General features: G+C 45.1%; 1 protein-coding gene across 3 annotated transcripts; it reads right to left on the minus strand.

Annotated features, from left to right (window-relative positions):
• Positions 1-2,061: 2,061 nt before the first annotated feature.
• On the minus strand, positions 2,062-10,308 carry Nabp1 (nucleic acid binding protein 1). 3 transcript variants are annotated; one of them, XM_023712366.1, is made up of 6 exons: positions 10,035-10,308; positions 9,540-9,678; positions 6,657-6,728; positions 5,085-5,160; positions 4,598-4,664; positions 2,062-3,342 (listed from the first exon to the last, which is right to left on the minus strand). In XM_023712366.1, exons 3-6 carry the CDS (start codon positions 6,716-6,718, stop codon positions 3,173-3,175), a joined length of 375 nt encoding a protein of 124 aa, XP_023568134.1. In that variant the 5' UTR covers positions 6,719-6,728; positions 9,540-9,678; positions 10,035-10,308; the 3' UTR covers positions 2,062-3,172. The 3 variants fall into 3 exon arrangements, with proteins under 3 accessions (XP_023568134.1, XP_004628672.1, XP_023568133.1); XM_004628615.2 differs by having other exon boundaries at positions 9,852-10,128; XM_023712365.1 differs by lacking the exon at positions 4,598-4,664 and having other exon boundaries at positions 9,852-10,128.
• Between the last annotated feature and the right edge of the window lie 6,003 nt (positions 10,309-16,311).

Below are 16,311 nucleotides of genomic sequence, written 5' to 3' on the forward strand. Positions count from 1 at the left end.
ACACTGAGACACCCAGAGAACTCACACGTTTTTCAAGCTCCTCCCCACAGCCTAACATCACCACACTGCGGCTTCCAAAGGTCACATTAGATTTCCTCAGCACCACACCTGACTGTTAATCATTACTATTTCGTCAACTGCAGGGCTGTTTACCACGAAGCGTCATCAGCTGGAACCCTCAACAGGCCATCGCCAAGGTCCCCGGCCTCTGACGGCCTCAAGCTGCCCTCACTAGATAACTACTGACCATCTTGTTCTCCTGAAACATTAACTCTCATCTGACAAAAGGAAAACTAGACTGCTAACAGAAATAGTAGGGGCAGGACCTCAAGATGAAAGCACACCATGTGCCGCGCTGGGAGGCACCCTGGTGATGTCACTTGCACCTGCTTTCTCTAGAAAACCCCAAGTTCAGGATCAGTCACTTGCAGCCCAAAATGGCTTGGTTCAAACAGTAGCTACATTAAGATCAGCATGGGCAAACCATGTCAGGAACTTCAGCTGGACTTTCATAAAATGTGAACCATCAACTGCAGTGTCTTCTGATCAACATAAAACTCCCAGTATACCCGCTAAGAAAATGCTTCCGAGCCACTGAAACCTCCAGCCCTGTTTTCAGTAAACATGAAGCTCATGTCTACCTGCTCTCCCCATTTCTGCTTTGGCATTACTCAATCACGCCTTCAGACCTTCACTTGTCACGACAGCTACAAGACCCAGTAGCAGAGCTACCTCCATCTGGAGTATGCCCAAATTAAACCACCTTCACACACAGAAGAGTAAGACTGCAGGGAGAAGGCAAAAGCACAGGAGGGCCTGGACAGGAAATCCTGAGTGCTTAAACAGCTGTGGGACAGCGTCTTCAGTTACGCGACGTCGGGCGCATCGGGTTTCAGCTTCCTATTGCACCGTGCGGCACCTCACAGCCTGCTCAGCTCTGGAGACAATTAGGCTTTGGGGCCCTTCAGAACTGGGCCCAACCCTAGCAAAGTGCTTTTCTATACTGAACGGTTTTTGTTGCACTACATGGTGTTTAAATTTCAAAGTTGTCAGCCAAAAGTGCCAGGAGAAAGGAGAAACTTCTCGATGAGAGCCGTCCAAGCAGGCCGGTAAAGCAACGTTACGCACCATAATTCCCGTGGCTCTGGTTTTGGAGGCCTCCCTTAAGAAAAAAAGAGACTTGTTAATAATGAAAGCAGAGAACAAGGTTAAATTACTGCAGCATCAATCACAGAAGCAGCGAGTTCATCTCAGTGGGTTACAGGATGATCCGATCACACCAAATCCTCCTCTTGCTCTCAAGGTATGACATGTGACTGCTTATATTTACCAGAAGTCATGCGGATCCAAACTCGGAAGCCTTACACAACTCCATGGCGAGCGTTCTTCTCCTTGCTGCAGAACCTGAGGTTTACAGGAAAAAAGTTCCAAGCCTAGTAACTGTCAGGAAGCAAGTTAGCAAGATCGGCAGGCTAGAGCACAGCAAGCCACCTGTGGGGTGTCTCAGTACTGCCATTCCGCAGGACGGCCTCACCATCCCCTTCAACGCTGCCCTCCACAAGGGACATACTAAATATGCTGCTGCTCCACCTCTGGAGTTCAAAATTAGGGCATCTGTAGCGTATTCAAAACACATGTCATCTTAAAATGTATTATGATCCTTAGGTAATTTTTGAGGTATTGTGAAATACAACAAAGCCAAATTCATTAATATATGAACACAAAATTTTTTAACATAAAGCTTCAAAATAGCAGTTCATAAACTTGAAGTCACTCAATACTCTATTTTCCTCTTTACTCTTCACACAGTGCTGAATATACAGTAGGTACTAAAGTATCTGTAAAATGTGCTGCATCAGAAACCCCCAAAATCCGGCAAATTTTCCTACTCAAATGCTATGGAAATTCAGACAAGATCTGCTTAAAATCATTTTATGATGGAGGTGGGGGGAGAAGTGACAAGCGCAGGGCTAAGTCACTGTCAGGCTGAGGCTATCCTGAAAAGGGCAGTCAGAGGCACGGGGCTCTCCACATCACGGCATTGAAAGAGCAGGAGATCTGTTAACACGAATGCAAGTTTTATTCAAGAGACAGTATTTAAAAAGGGGTGAATTCTAACAAAGGAAAACTGCACGAGTTACCCACCCTACGGTAAAAAGCAGAAGTGGGTACCATTTATGACACACAAATTCCAACCTAACACTTCTGAATAAAACTGTCGGTCATTTGAGTCGTTCCCTCTGCTAATAAGGCTATCCAAGTGTGTTCATATAACAGCACACACGTGCCGTGCCTAGGTGCCAGGGACCTTCACTTCACGCCAAGTACCTGAAGGAGGTAGGGTCTGGGACTTGAGACTGAGCATTAATTACTAATGAATTCAATTTGAATCGCCTTCATTGTAATGTGTATCACAATTACGTTTTAGATTAGATCAGTGTTTATAAATTACACTTTAACATGGTAGGCTCAAAAATATCCAAGGCCTCAGTGTATTTCCCTTTAATGTAATCTATGATGTCCATGAACATAAAACTAACTGTGCCTTTCTTCTAAAAAATATTTGTTACAACACAGATCACATTCAACTCCGTAATTCTGACAAAGAACACGTTTTTTGGTAATGAGACAAGAATTTAGGATGATTCAGTCCTTGGAAAATCTCAATGGCAGTCACTCACTAAAGCAGGTCATACCCAGAGTCACAAATGCTCAAAAAGTGCTACTAGCACTGGCCGAGTTCCTGGATTTTAGTTACTATTTCTATTTTTGGCATTTATTGCTTTAGTTGACAATATCTGGACTTAAAACACAAGAACATCTCCACTATGTCTAATGTCAAACATTACAAAACATGTACAGAAGACAGACTCATAGAGGCTGTAAGCTGACACTGGAACTCACCCTGGAAATGGGTGCAGGATTTTTACAGAACATAATCAGTAACATTTTGCTCAAAAAATAAATGCCCCTACTTTTCAGAGTGTTCCCATTCCTCATTAGGACACTGAGCAGCTTAACACTGACTATAAAAACCAACCACTCCTGAACAAAAATGGAAGAGGAAACCAATAAAGAACATTTTTTTTCACAGTTAACAATAAATAAAAGTGCACTAAGTGTTCAAGTAGGGCACGTAGTTTAAAAACTACACGTGACTGTTTGGCATAGGTCATCTCTTAAAGGCTCTCCGAGGGTCCCTGCCACTACTCATTGTGGTCATGACTGTTTGATTATTAGCTGCTGCTGGGAGCTGTGGGTTGCCAGGTCCCCGGCCACTGCTTCTACCAGCATGGGAAGGCTGGTATCTCCGCGCGTCAGGGCCAGTCTGAACACCATTGCCTGCAAGAGAATACAGAGCACCATCACTGCTGGGAAAGTGGTCTAGACAAGCTACAGAAGTACGGCGATTACAGGTTCCAGCACATGTTATTAATACCTATAGATACTATGGAAAAAGGAGATCCGAAGTAGGCTCTAGGTCTTTACAAAAGCTACTACAAATACATTAACTTGATGCTGTACTGATTGGGAGAAAAAAACTGAAAATGGGCAACAAAATTGGAGATAAAGAAGGGGGAAAAAAGGGGGCCAAGGAGATGGCTCAGTAGAATAAGCGCTTCCCTGGCAAGCGCAAGGGTCTGAGTTCAATCCCCAGTTCCACAAAAAAAAAGAAATTAAAAATTAAAAATAAAATAAAAAAGGGAAAAAAAGTAGATACACACCGTCTGTGAACATTAAAAAAAAAGGCGAAAACTGTTTAATCACTGGCATTAGGCTCAAGTCTAATTACTGTTTCAAAACAGACAATGTAGACCTCACCCTTTTCAGGCGGATAGCAGCTCCCCACAGTAAGGTATCCGCTACACCAAAACAGGCCACAGGGCCACCTGAAATATCAGCCACCCTAAGGAATGCCAATCACAAGCTTTTCTCCTCAGTTATTTAAAAAGAGCTTCAAAAGACCTTTAGCGGAGCCACAAGGGCCATTAACAAGACATCGGAGGGGAAAAGGCTCATCTTTCAAAACACAGAGGATAATACACACAACTCAAGGTATTCATTTACTATGACTCGCCATGTGTACTATTCTAAAGACAGGCTCTCAGTGTACCAAAATAAAATGGCTATTTACTGTAATCATTGGATGACAAAAATTTTATAAACAGGGAAAGTGGTATATCACCTCTCCACATGTACCACCAAAACTGAGACCCCGTTACCAGTCAACATTCACTGACATGTGCCTGTAACTGGTCCACACGTTAAATACAGAATGTGCTTGGTATTGCTGAACTGGCTCCAAGCATCCCGCCCTGCCTTCCAAAGCCAGCTTGCCGGAGACTCCAGGCAGCAGCAGTTCAGCCTCAGTACTGCCTTACACCTACACTTGCTTTTTGTTCTTCGATTTTTTTTTTTGAACTGCTGCATGTCCCAGGCTGGTCTCAAACCTGATGGTGTAAGTGCTCCTCCCACCTCAGCCTCCTGAGCAGCTGGGACTACAGAAATGCGCTGTACCTGGCACCTCCTAGCTCTTTCATGACTCCCTTAATTTCTATACTTCAGTTTCATAAATATACAAAAATAAAAATCTTACCCACTGTTCCAAAGGTACCTGCACCAGTATTACTATTCATGGAATGCATCTTCTGCTCATTGTGGGCCTAAAAAAAAGTTTTAAGTTCGCCAGATAAAGCTTTATATGGTTAAAAAATATTATTATTATTAAATTATTTTAATTATCTTTTAACTTTTTTAAGTTTTGTTTTTAACAAATGTTTTCTGAAGATCTGTCCAAATGTATCCAACTGCTGAGAGTCAGAGAGGCTCCCCAAGCCTTTCTAGCTCCTGTTAGACCTTCCATTTCCTGACTCACGGTGTGACACAGTGCATGTATGTCACATGTGTGTGCCTGTGACACCACACCTCCTACAGACTCACTAACATACGGAATATTACTCCCGAGACTCGTTATAATTGTCCTCATTACACTTGACCTTACAGCATTAGTCTAATCCTAGAACCAAAACATAGAGCCAAATGTGACCAACCCTACAAACCCACTGCACATTTTGATTAGTTACCCCTCTGTCCGGCTGGCCTCGATAATCTGGGTTGGGCTCACTGAAATTGGGCACTTCGGAGTAAACCATACAAAACCTGGAAGAAAATACAGGAGAAGTTAAACCACTTAACTTAATGAACCTTTCTATAGCTGATACCCTTGCCTTATAGAAATAATTTACACGTCAAGTGAATTACCATATCGCCCGCTTAACATAATTATTTATAGCAATACTTTCTAAATAATTACATCCATAAAAACAACCAGTATTTGACTACAACACCTACAACGCTCTATTTTGTATTTAAATTTCGTTTTAGTACTGCAAAGTATCAATCACGTCAAAGATCAAGGACAGAGCAACACGTCTTTGTCTGGTTTTCCACACAGCTTGGGCTCCGGACGGGCGTCTCCAGCAGTGTGGTGGGCGTACATGACCACTCACACGCTCATCCCGTCCCTCAGGACCCATCACTGTGAATCTGCAAAGACAATCAGCCAAGGTTAAGAGCGGGTTGTGGCGACAGGCAGACCACTGGCTATCACGCTGCCCGCTAACCCTGGACCTCCACCAAGCTGGTGCAGGACGTGCACCACACGTACAATGAGCGATTCCTTAGGGCCTCACCCACTGGGAAAAAACTAGAACCACTTTTGGGAAACCCTTAACCGACCCTGACAAAGAGCAGTCATCGGGAACTGAGGGACCTCCTGCGATTGCTCCTCTACCTGACTCTACTATGTAAACCCTGTTGCGTAGGGCCATTTCAACACACAATTCTCATAACATTAGGTAAAATCCCTAACTTTCCTTCTAATGAAAGCAGAGTGTTGGCTCAGTCTCTGTTCTTTCTAAGCTTGCAAAATTATTAAAACATTTCCTAAAGAACCTTATCCCCTGAGTGTAAGTTTCTTTTCCCATCACCCTAGTGCCACCTGTAGCTCCTCTCTAAACATCCTCCAGTGTGACGGGCATTCCCCGAGAGCCTGGCTCCCTGCTGATGCACACTTCCTGAGCGCCACCAAAGGGCTAGGCTACATGGAGGCGAGTTACCTTTACACCCCTAGAGAGGATGCTTCCTCCAGGCCAGGGTGGAGATCTTAGCAGGGTAGCAGTGTATGGAAGCTCGCAATGCGGCTGCCTGCACCATGCCTAGCCTGTGAATAAACAGAGGACTTCAGTTTCCATTGCTGCAAGTCCTCGTCACAGAGTACAAATTCAACCATGCACAGAGAAAAGGAAATTTGATTCTACGACCCACAGCTTATGCCTGCTTTCTACGTTGGAGAACCACTGGCAAGGAGAATTCACTTCAAGTAACACCTGAAAGACTACAGAAATGGTCCCACTGGCCCACTGGGCTCATGTCAACTGCTGCCCCTTACTGCTCTTTGCCAGGAAAAGCTGACATTCTAGGCCACAGGAAATGCTACTGGTAGCTGCTAAACTAGTACCTACTCAGAAAACAAAGCTGTCAAACAGTTTATCCATCAAAAAAGCCAAGGAAGTGTTTGTAGCTTGTACCTACCAACATTCTGTAGACATTATCTGTAACTTATCCCACTACATGGAATGCATTTCAATACTTACTCCCCAATTTTCTGAAGCTCACCACCTCTTCCAGTATAAAGCGTCAGGCATCCTTTCCACATGGACGCGTACCTAGAGAAAAGACACGAGTCTCCTGGAGCTAAGTCAAACTCTAGGCTGCGGTTCTCTGCACAGGAAGTCAAGCTGCCTGTTTACTATGGTAAATCAAATACAGTAAATCTAGCTTTGATTAACTTGCTACTAGGAAAATTCTGTAGGTCAGTCTCGACACTACTATTAAATTATAACTCTAGAAAGTAACAGTCTTTTTGTAAAGCATGTATTCTTATGCACAGGTGACATGGCCAATTAACAAGAGCTTGTAACAAAAGAAATCTAAGATTTTTATTTTTTCAGCCATAAGCTACATAAAATCAGCAGCTTGATACTCACTTTTACACCCCGACATCGCCTACACTGACAGCAATGGAACGGTCTTCCTTCCACCTCTGCATGGTGCAGGTCCCCAGGTCACTGAACATTTGGCAGAATTAATCCACCTACTCACTTTGGAGGCACAACCCTTTTTACGCACCTGCCTTTCCAACTTTGCGACTTTCAACACCAACGAGGCTGAGCTACTGTTTACTCTGAGTCAGTGTTATAGACTCAGTCCAAGGTTTTATGGTTTTTCTGTAACTACCATGGTAACTTGATGACTTTTAAAATCACATAGCTAAACAGCAACCAAATATAGCATTACTTTGTCTTTTAATTAGTTAGTAAAAATTCCCTAGCTTTAAATTTCAAAGATCTCTTTTTAGTAAGGATTACTGAAGACTTCATTCACTATTCTTAAGTTATACAAATAGTTCCTAAAGGGCCAGCCAAACAGTTCAGTGGATTAAAGTGACTGCAGGCAGGCCAAGGGGCCAGGGGTTCCATCCCTGGGCCTGCCATGTTGGCCCTGACCCCGCCCCCAGCAATTGAGACTGGGCATGGTGGAGCAGGCCTGTACTCCCAGCTCTTGGGAGGCTGTAAACAGGCGGATCACTACGAGTCCAATCTAGTAGTGACACCCTGAACACCTGCAGACCCTTCCCTAAGATACAAAAGAAAAAAAAGTTCCTGAGAAAGCACACATTAACATTTCACTCCTCTATACTAAATATGAATGCATATTTGTGGAAAAATACACTTGAACAATTACAACTCCAACAGTTAACTTTCACTTGTTTAAGAACTGAAGACTACTGAGATCAGTTTCATAAGGGCTACAAACATGCTAATATTCCAAATCAACTATCAATTTAGATGTTATGTATGCTCATTTTCAAAAGTTATTTTTCAGGCCAGCCAGATAGCTCCGCAAACTAAAGCGCCTGCTTAGGCAGGCACAGGGACCTGGGTTCAAGTGCCGGTCCCGCCCCCAGGGCATGCTGAGACAAGACTGAGACTGGGCATAGTGGCATATGCCTGTAATCCCAGCGCTTGGAAGGCTAAAACAGGAGGCTCACTACGAGTCTGATCTGTGTAGTGAGTCCGTAGACCCTCTACTAAATACATAAAAAAAAGTTGTTTTTCTTAGATTTTGCCAGAACAAATCTGAGGGCCTACAGCAGGCCACAGTCCAGGCCGAGCGCTCTTATTACAAAAGGTACATGTGTTCCCACTCTACAGAAGTAGCTACTGAGGTATGGAGGTATATTTACTTCCCAAAGCTACAGTGAACTAGGGAACAGCTTCGTTGGTTTTGAGTTTTTATAAGTTGCGAGCCTTGCTAACTGCACTCCTTAGATACTACAGCTACTGAGTTTAGTTTTTTGACAAATTTTTAATGGGAATATTACAGAATATGAAATATTTGAAATGAAATACTGCTTTACTAAATCACTGGATAGAAGACAATTCTGGGAGCAAGACTTCAATTACTCTAATCCTCACCACACCCTGCCAGCTAAGAATTCTCTTTTCTGTAAGTTAAAGATGTGGAAATTTAAAAGACATTAATTACTACCATAATGAGTCAGTGCATGAAAATAAAACGTCTAAGTCTGACTGTCATTTCCTGCTTTGCTGATTCGCTACCTCACTTCCTGAATGCTTTAAGGCCTGTCTGATAGCATCAACCAGCTCCAGGTTCCCACAGTACAGCACTCCTGAGATTCGCAGACCAGCACCAAGCTCTACCTACTTTTACCATAGCTCTGCTGGATACCTTATCATGATCCGATTGACCACAGAAACTTTCGGATCTGTTCTTGACCTTTTTTCTTCCTACAATTTGGTAAATTTTTTAAATCGGTCAAGTAAACAAAAGTGCTAAATTATTTTGTAAAGCCATTAATCTGCCAATTAAATCTTTTGGATGGAGGTACCATCAACATCCTCCTGCCATGCATTTTCTGTGTGTCATTTCATTTTGGTACAACCATGACCTTACAACAAAAACAAATAATTTTCGAGCATGAGCCTCCCAGATAACTTTTTCTGAGTACAAATTTGACACACATAGAAAATGTTAAATTCTACAAGTTTTCATTTATCTCCACATCATCTAAATTAAAAAAAAAAAATACTGGCAGATTCTCAAGTCATTAAGAAGGGAAAAGCTGGAAAAGAACTGAATATCCTGAAATAAGTGACTTACTATAAAAGAGAAACTAGACTCTTATCAAACTAAGCAAAGACACCGCCAGGAGCCTGTTTAGAACTGTAACTCTCCGGTTACAGTTGTAAGAAGAGGGGTGGACGTGGTGCCTGGAACGACCTGTGTTGTCGCCACGCAGTCAGCAGCACCCCACATCTTGTGTGGGCGCAGAAGTCTTAGAACTTTAGAACTTGGGCGTCGGGGGAAGTCGTGGAACTTCAGAACTCGGCACTCGTGGAGGGGGCCGGCCGCCCTGGGCTGCTGTCACTCCTCCCCCTTCCGTGCACACCTACCCTCGGGTCAACCGAATAATGTCCCCGGGCTGTATGAGGCCTCCGATCTCATCCCACACGGAAATAGTGATGCTGCCCGTTTTATCTGCCACTTTGCACGATCTCACTTCATGGCCATCTTTGGTTTTGGTCACGCGTCCTGCGGAGAGGGAGAAACCGAGCCGAGCGCAGCGTTAGAGGCGGCGGCGCCCAGCGGTGCGCCCCCCGCCCCCCGCCCGCTCACCCAGCGGCAGGGCGGGGCCGGCGGCACGTGGGGGCGGGGGAGGGGAGCCCGCGGGCGGGGCGGCGCGGGGGGCTGCGGACCCCACTTACCTATCTCCAGCACAATAAAGACGACATTTAAGTTTTTCTGTCCGGCCTTAATATCTTTTATGAAAACGGGCAGGGCGCCGAGCCCGTTCATAACGAGACAGGTGCGGGACCGGGGCGGGGGCCGGGGTACCGGGGCGGGGACGGCCGAGGGGCGAAGGAGGTTACTGGGGGCCAGGAGCTAACCCCGACGGCCCCGAGCCGGAGGAAAAAAAAGAACACTTCCAAGGAAAAACGCGCAGCTCTCGCCCAGCAGCCCCGCTCCCCAGCGAGCACTGCGAGCGGACAAAAGGACCAAAAAAACCCCAAGCAGTGAGGGGACACCTGTGTCCGAAGCGCCCCTCACACACACACGCGGGCGCTCGCCCTGTCCGGTCCGGGAAGGGACCGACCCTGACAGCCCGAGGAGAGCGAACTCGAGGGAACCGCGCGTGCCGAGTCCCAAACACCTACTGCCGAACGCGCCCGAGCCACGGCAGGACGCCCGGGACGCCCCGCCCCCTTGTGACGTCACGCGACGTCGGCGCGCCCGCCCTCCGAAGGGTTGGAAACTAAGGGGCGGGGTTTGCCGACAGCGCCCGCGCGGCCGCCCTGGCTCCTCCCCCGGGCTGTCAGCGAGGGCCACGCCCCTGAGCCGACCAATCCGCTGTCGGCCGGGCCTGCCGCGTGAGGTCATCCTGCTTCGCTCCGCCCCCTGCGCCGCCGGCGTCTGCAGTTCCCGGGACGCTGCTTCTTCCCCCCTTTCGCGGAGCGCGCTTCCCGCTTGCCCTTCAGCCCCCCGGTCACGTGGGTGGCCTTTGGGACTCTGGGGACGAGGGTGAGCGATTGAGTGGGGTTGGGGCAACGCCAGAGTGGCTGGCTCGGGCTCACAAGCAGGCTGGAGTGGTGTAGGGATCTGGGGCTGCGGGACTGGACTTTTCTGGCCAGGAGGGAATCTGGGAATCATTTCAGCCCCCCCAGTTTGGGCCTTCTTAAGTTGGGGTCCAGAAAGAGGAGGTCGTTCGCTGGCTGTCGAAAAGACGCTTGTAAAGAGACAGGACTGCGCTGATCAAACCTTCGGATATGGGGCCGGGGAGATGGCTCAGTAGAGTAAGTGCTTGCCTGGCCAGCGAAGGGCCTCAGTCCAATTCCCGGTTCTGCCAAAAAGACAAAAAAAAAAAACAAAACCACTCGGTTATACCGCACGGGTAGACAGGAAGTTAGTTCCTTCTCCTGCATCCGTCCCTGCGTGGGTTCTGGCTCAGTTTGCGCCGGTTTTTTTTTCCCCCATAATGTTATTGATAAATAGCAATGAGACAGTTTCAAATCAAATTGGTAGGACAGTTTTAATAATTAACACATTACATACTCTCTTCCTAGTGGTTAATTGCTGTACAAGATGCAGACATGATATCCTAACACCATTAGAACAAATCCCTCTATTCATTAAGAGAATGTAACTATATATCTATCCTAACCACTTTGAATACACAGATACAAAATGGACATTCATCTGTATACCCTTTTTTGTTAAGTTCCTTTATTTGAATATTATAGGGGTGTAAACTCAGCAAAATATTCTAAAAGAGTCCAGTAGCCCATAATAGCATTGGGTCTTCTGTTTAACTGGCAATGTCAGAAATTGTTGACCCGAGTCCCCTACAGCTCAACATAACAGCATGGCTTTCTTATATTTTGTTTTTATACTTTTCTGCTGGAAATGGCAGAAGGATTTTTTTTTTTTTTGGCTCCGAATGACCTCAGGGCAGGTTGGGCCTGCTTGAGTTGTGGGGATCGAACCACAGCAACCTGAGCCTGACTGCTTTGTTGAAGCAGCCACTTAAAGAACTGAGCTAAGGGGCAGGCCCCTGCACCTGTTGTTTAATACAACCAAAGGAGTTCATCCTAGGACAGACAAACCCTGCGATGTAACTAGAAGAAAAACAGAATGTTCCTGTACTTGGAAACAAACCTGATCTTGAACTATTCAAACAACTGGTTAACCTTCCTTACTATAATTTGACCACCTGGAAAGTGAAGCTAGGATCTCTGCCTCGTCGAAGATGAAACTGGCTCATAATTGTCCCACTAGCTCAATATTCAACCCTCATCAATTTCCTTCTTGAAGAAGGAGCAAAAGCGTCAGCTGTGATTATTGACTCCTCCCATACACCCTATATGATGAATGCTAGTTTTAAACCCCATTTTATAGATGAGGAAATTCACCAGAGACTGCATATTTAGAGGGGTCAGCCTGAATTTTTGAATCTAGGCATTCTTTACCCCAGGTTAAGTAATTTTTAGACTTAAATTTAAGAGTCCAAAATAGGCTGAAATAAAATAGCGGATCTGTAACAGGGCTTTAAAGAATCCTCAGGTTAACTTCCCACTCACAGGGGCTGGTGAGATGGCTCAGTGGTCTAAAGCACCTACTTGGAGCAAGCTTAGCAAAGCACAGGGACTGCGGTTCAATCCCCCAGCACCACATGCCAGCCAGCCCCGCCCCCTGATGGGCTGAGCTGGCCACACACACACACACACATAAATAAATAAATAAAATTAAAAAAAAAAAAAAAACTTCCCACTCACAGAAATGTTGGGAAGAATGTCAAAGAATTTGTATGTCAAAAGCATGCAAGTTTTCTCCTTTCTAAATATTTTTAGATAAACCACTGCTTCCCCAGCACTGGGGAGGCTGAGGCAGGAGGGTTGTTGTGAGTTCAAGCCCTTTTGGGGCTACATAATGAGCTCAAGGCCAGCCTGAACTGCACAGCAAGACCCTGTCTGAAACAGACCAAAAAAAAAAAAAAAAAACTTCCCAAATATCTGCAAACAAGCAGCATAAATGTATTACTGCTCTAGAAAATAGTTTCCAAAACAATCACAGCATTAATAAAAGATGAGACATTCTTAAGAAGGCAGAAGTTTTCACTTCATAGCCAAGCCCTGGGTGCCAAAGACATTGATGTCATTCTGGAATGCGGTGTGAAGTGGTAGTAGGAGCTTGATTTCAACATCAAATGAGAATACGTAATTAAGCAGGACTACTGTGGCCCAGCCTCAGGGCTCTCATCTTCCGATCCAGATAAGAGCTTTGGATTCTACCATGGTTGTCTGAAGGTCATTTCCGCTGGACTGTTCTCAGAGCTACATTTTCACATGTAGGCAAAGTACTCTTATAGAAGCAGTATCTAGATCAGACCTTTTTAAAGGTTTGAAGCTCTTTGTAAAAGATGACTAGATAGGAAGCCAGTTAAAAATGTTGAACAGTCTTGTGGCCAGACTTGGGCACACACACACACACACACACACACACACACACACACACACACACACAAAACCAGCTACTCTGAATTCTCATTTTTCCAGAAAGTGGATGAGGTAGTGTAAATGCTCAGAACATTTACACTGATGCTTTGTAAAGAGGAACCAGAAACTTCCACAGAGCAGAAGCGGGCCCAGAGAGCAGCCCAGCCCTACCTGATTCGCCCTCTCCCAGAACTCAGCTGAACATCTGCTTCCTTCCCTACCAACTCAACAGTTCTCAGAAAGGAAATGGCAGCCGTGTGCTTTCTCATTCGCCAAAACTGAAAAGAGAGTGTGGCCAGGACAGGAGCTCTTAAGCTTGGATTAGGTGGCTTCAGCTATCCCCAAGTCCCTCCTTAAAGGTGGTGGCCAATGAAAGCAGAAAGGGCTATGGAGGAGAACTACAGCCATGCATATAGCCCTTCTAGAAGTAACCTTCAGTGGAGTAAAAACAATTCATCCTGCCCAGTAGGGCATAAGGACTACATCGCTGAAGTGTCAGCGTATGCCTAATAGTACTTCAGTCTTCTTCTAAAGATGTTTATGTCTGGGGGGGTCTTCACTTTTTTTTAACTACCAAAAAAAAACTTCGACTCCTCTTTATGCACTGAATCTCAGCACAGCTCTGCCTAAGGGGACAGTATATGATAGAGAAAGACATCCGCCAGAATGTCCCACACAGAGACAGCTCTGGTGGTCTGGGTCCTTGTTAATAAATGTTTTTCCATCCGTTTTCTCCAGAACCCACGTGTACTCCCAGGTTTTAAAGGTTTCTCTTATTACCAACTTCTTTTTCACTTCGTACTATTTTTAAACTGTTACACCCATAACACAGTTCACCAAATACTGTTTGATACCAGGCCAATATTTATGTGGTGAAATTTAACAATAAAAGTTTTAATAAGAACCACAGTGTTCTCACATAGAGATAATCCACTGTGTAGCAGAACAGGCACGGTTAAAAAAAAAAAAGTCTTAAATCTGTTTAAAAAGATTTCATTGAAAGCAGTAGCCAAATAAATCATGATTTCAAAGCCTTCCATCCTCCAGTTAAGCATTTAAATAAAGTCATTTTTTAGGACAAATAACTTGCTTTAAAGAAGTCATTGGATGTATCAGGAGAGAGAATAAATTCTCTATTAATGACTTTCTTCTGCTGTAGGCAGGCATTTTACACTGATACGCACTTCACGCTTGATACGTTAATGATGTATATGAAGTGATTGTTCTCCCGTTATAGGACGTGAGGAGCTGGGATTTAAAACTAACATACATACACTAACTCATTCTTGCTTCGATTACCAAAATGGGTAATTGAAGTTTTTAATGTTTTGGAATTTACAATAATAGGTGCAGTGGCACTTGAACCCTAATGGTGCTGAGCGTACCAGGGAGGAATCACTTTGTAGTAGTTTCTTTTTTTTAGAAAGAAATAGTTCCCTAAATAGGTGACTGAAGATCATCTTTTCAGATAAAATGAACAACTTTGGCTTCTATATTCTAAAAACCTTCTACAAAGTTCATCATGCCTCTGAATAGTCCGGATTTACCAACTGTTTATGAAAAAACCACCAAAACACTACTGCAGGCTGAGCTAGAGACTGATAAAGCATTTATTTCTTGTTGGAGGATTTATTTAATTGGAGTGAATATTAATAGTCCTCATCCTTAAAGGGATAGTGTAGGAAAGGCTGCAACTCACTCAGAAAAAGAGGGCCAGAAGGCTGCTGTCTGGTCAGAAGTCCTAGGAACTGGGAAATGGCTCTATACCTAGGAGCTTCGAAAAGAGCTCCTAGTGTTTGTTGATGGTTTCCAGTGTTCTATGTAAAAAATGAATGAACAGAATACAACAGAACAGAGGGTTAGAGTGCAGACACCGCTCTGGAGGGTGAGAGTTGCTGACGTCATGTCCCACACGCGCCGAGCGGATGCCTACAGCTCTCAGCTTCTGCACAAGGTGCCTGCACACAGTGCCATGAGCCTCCGGGAGGAAGGAGCACACGTGCCCTCACAACCCACCCACCCCCAACCCCACCGCTGAGAGCATTTCCCGTAAGAACACAGAGCGTCCCACTTGGAAGGGTGCTTACAGATGCCTGAGCCCATCCTTGTGTGTAAAAATTTTAAAAAGGTACAAACCAGCCGATGTTGACAGGATCGCTGCCAACAGCCCTTGACCAAGTAATGGCTCTCGGTGATAATCACCAAAGGCTGCTAGTACTAGCAAGAGACACGGCCAGTGCACACCAATGAAATCAGACGGAGGCCTCAACATTTTTTAAAAGCTCTCTGGGTAATAACAATGAACGATCTACTTTGAGAACCACCACAGATTATTTCAAAATAATTTTCTTTGTTTTCCAAACACCTATTAATACCCTGGAACAGTGAGTGTTGGCCCTATACTAGTTGAGGAAACTGTTTGAGAAATTTCTCAGGGATCAAACTAAAATAATTAGGGGCTGGGGAGATGGCTCAGTAGAATAAGTGCTTACCTGGCAAGCGCAAGGGCCTGAGTTCAATACCTAGTTCTGGAAAAAAAAAAAAAAAACTATTTTAGACTTTTTTTTGTCTTTTTGTGGTACTGGGGATTGAACTCAGGACCTTGCGCTTGCCAGGAAGGCGCTTTAGCCACTGAGCTATATCCTCAGCCCTATTTTAGACTTTGGATAATGTATATTATAAAGTTGGGAATTTGGAAGTGATTTATGTTCCTATTTGCCCTTCACACAGATATGAAACATAACTCATTGGTTTATTCAACACATTTGTCTTGAACACCTCCATTGAGCCCTTGGCCCGCATCAGTGAAAGAGCCCCTGCTCCCTGCCTTCATTGACCTTGTGTTCTACGGGAGTAGACAGAAATGTGAAGGGTGCCGGCTGTGGTGGTGTCACAGACGATGGAGGCTCCTCAAACGAGTGGGCTTCGCGGTGGAGCTGCCGACAGTGGTCAGGGAAGGTGACATCTGAATAAAGATTCAAAGGAAGGCACAGGCGGCTCTGGCTCTTTGCAGAAGCCACAAGAAGGCTGCTGAGGCTGCTGCAGCAAAGCAGAAGAGTGCAGAAGCTGGTGGGCTTGGGGACGTGCATCCTGGGTTGATGCCAACGTCCTTGTGCAGCCTCTACCGAGAGATGGGCCTCTGGGTGCCTTGAGCAGCTCTGGGCTCCGGGACAGA

The sequence above is a fragment of the Octodon degus genome, unplaced genomic scaffold (genome assembly GCF_000260255.1).
Source record: "Octodon degus isolate 3935 unplaced genomic scaffold, OctDeg1.0 scaffold00025, whole genome shotgun sequence".
In the NCBI taxonomy this organism is placed as follows: domain Eukaryota; kingdom Metazoa; phylum Chordata; class Mammalia; order Rodentia; family Octodontidae; genus Octodon; species Octodon degus.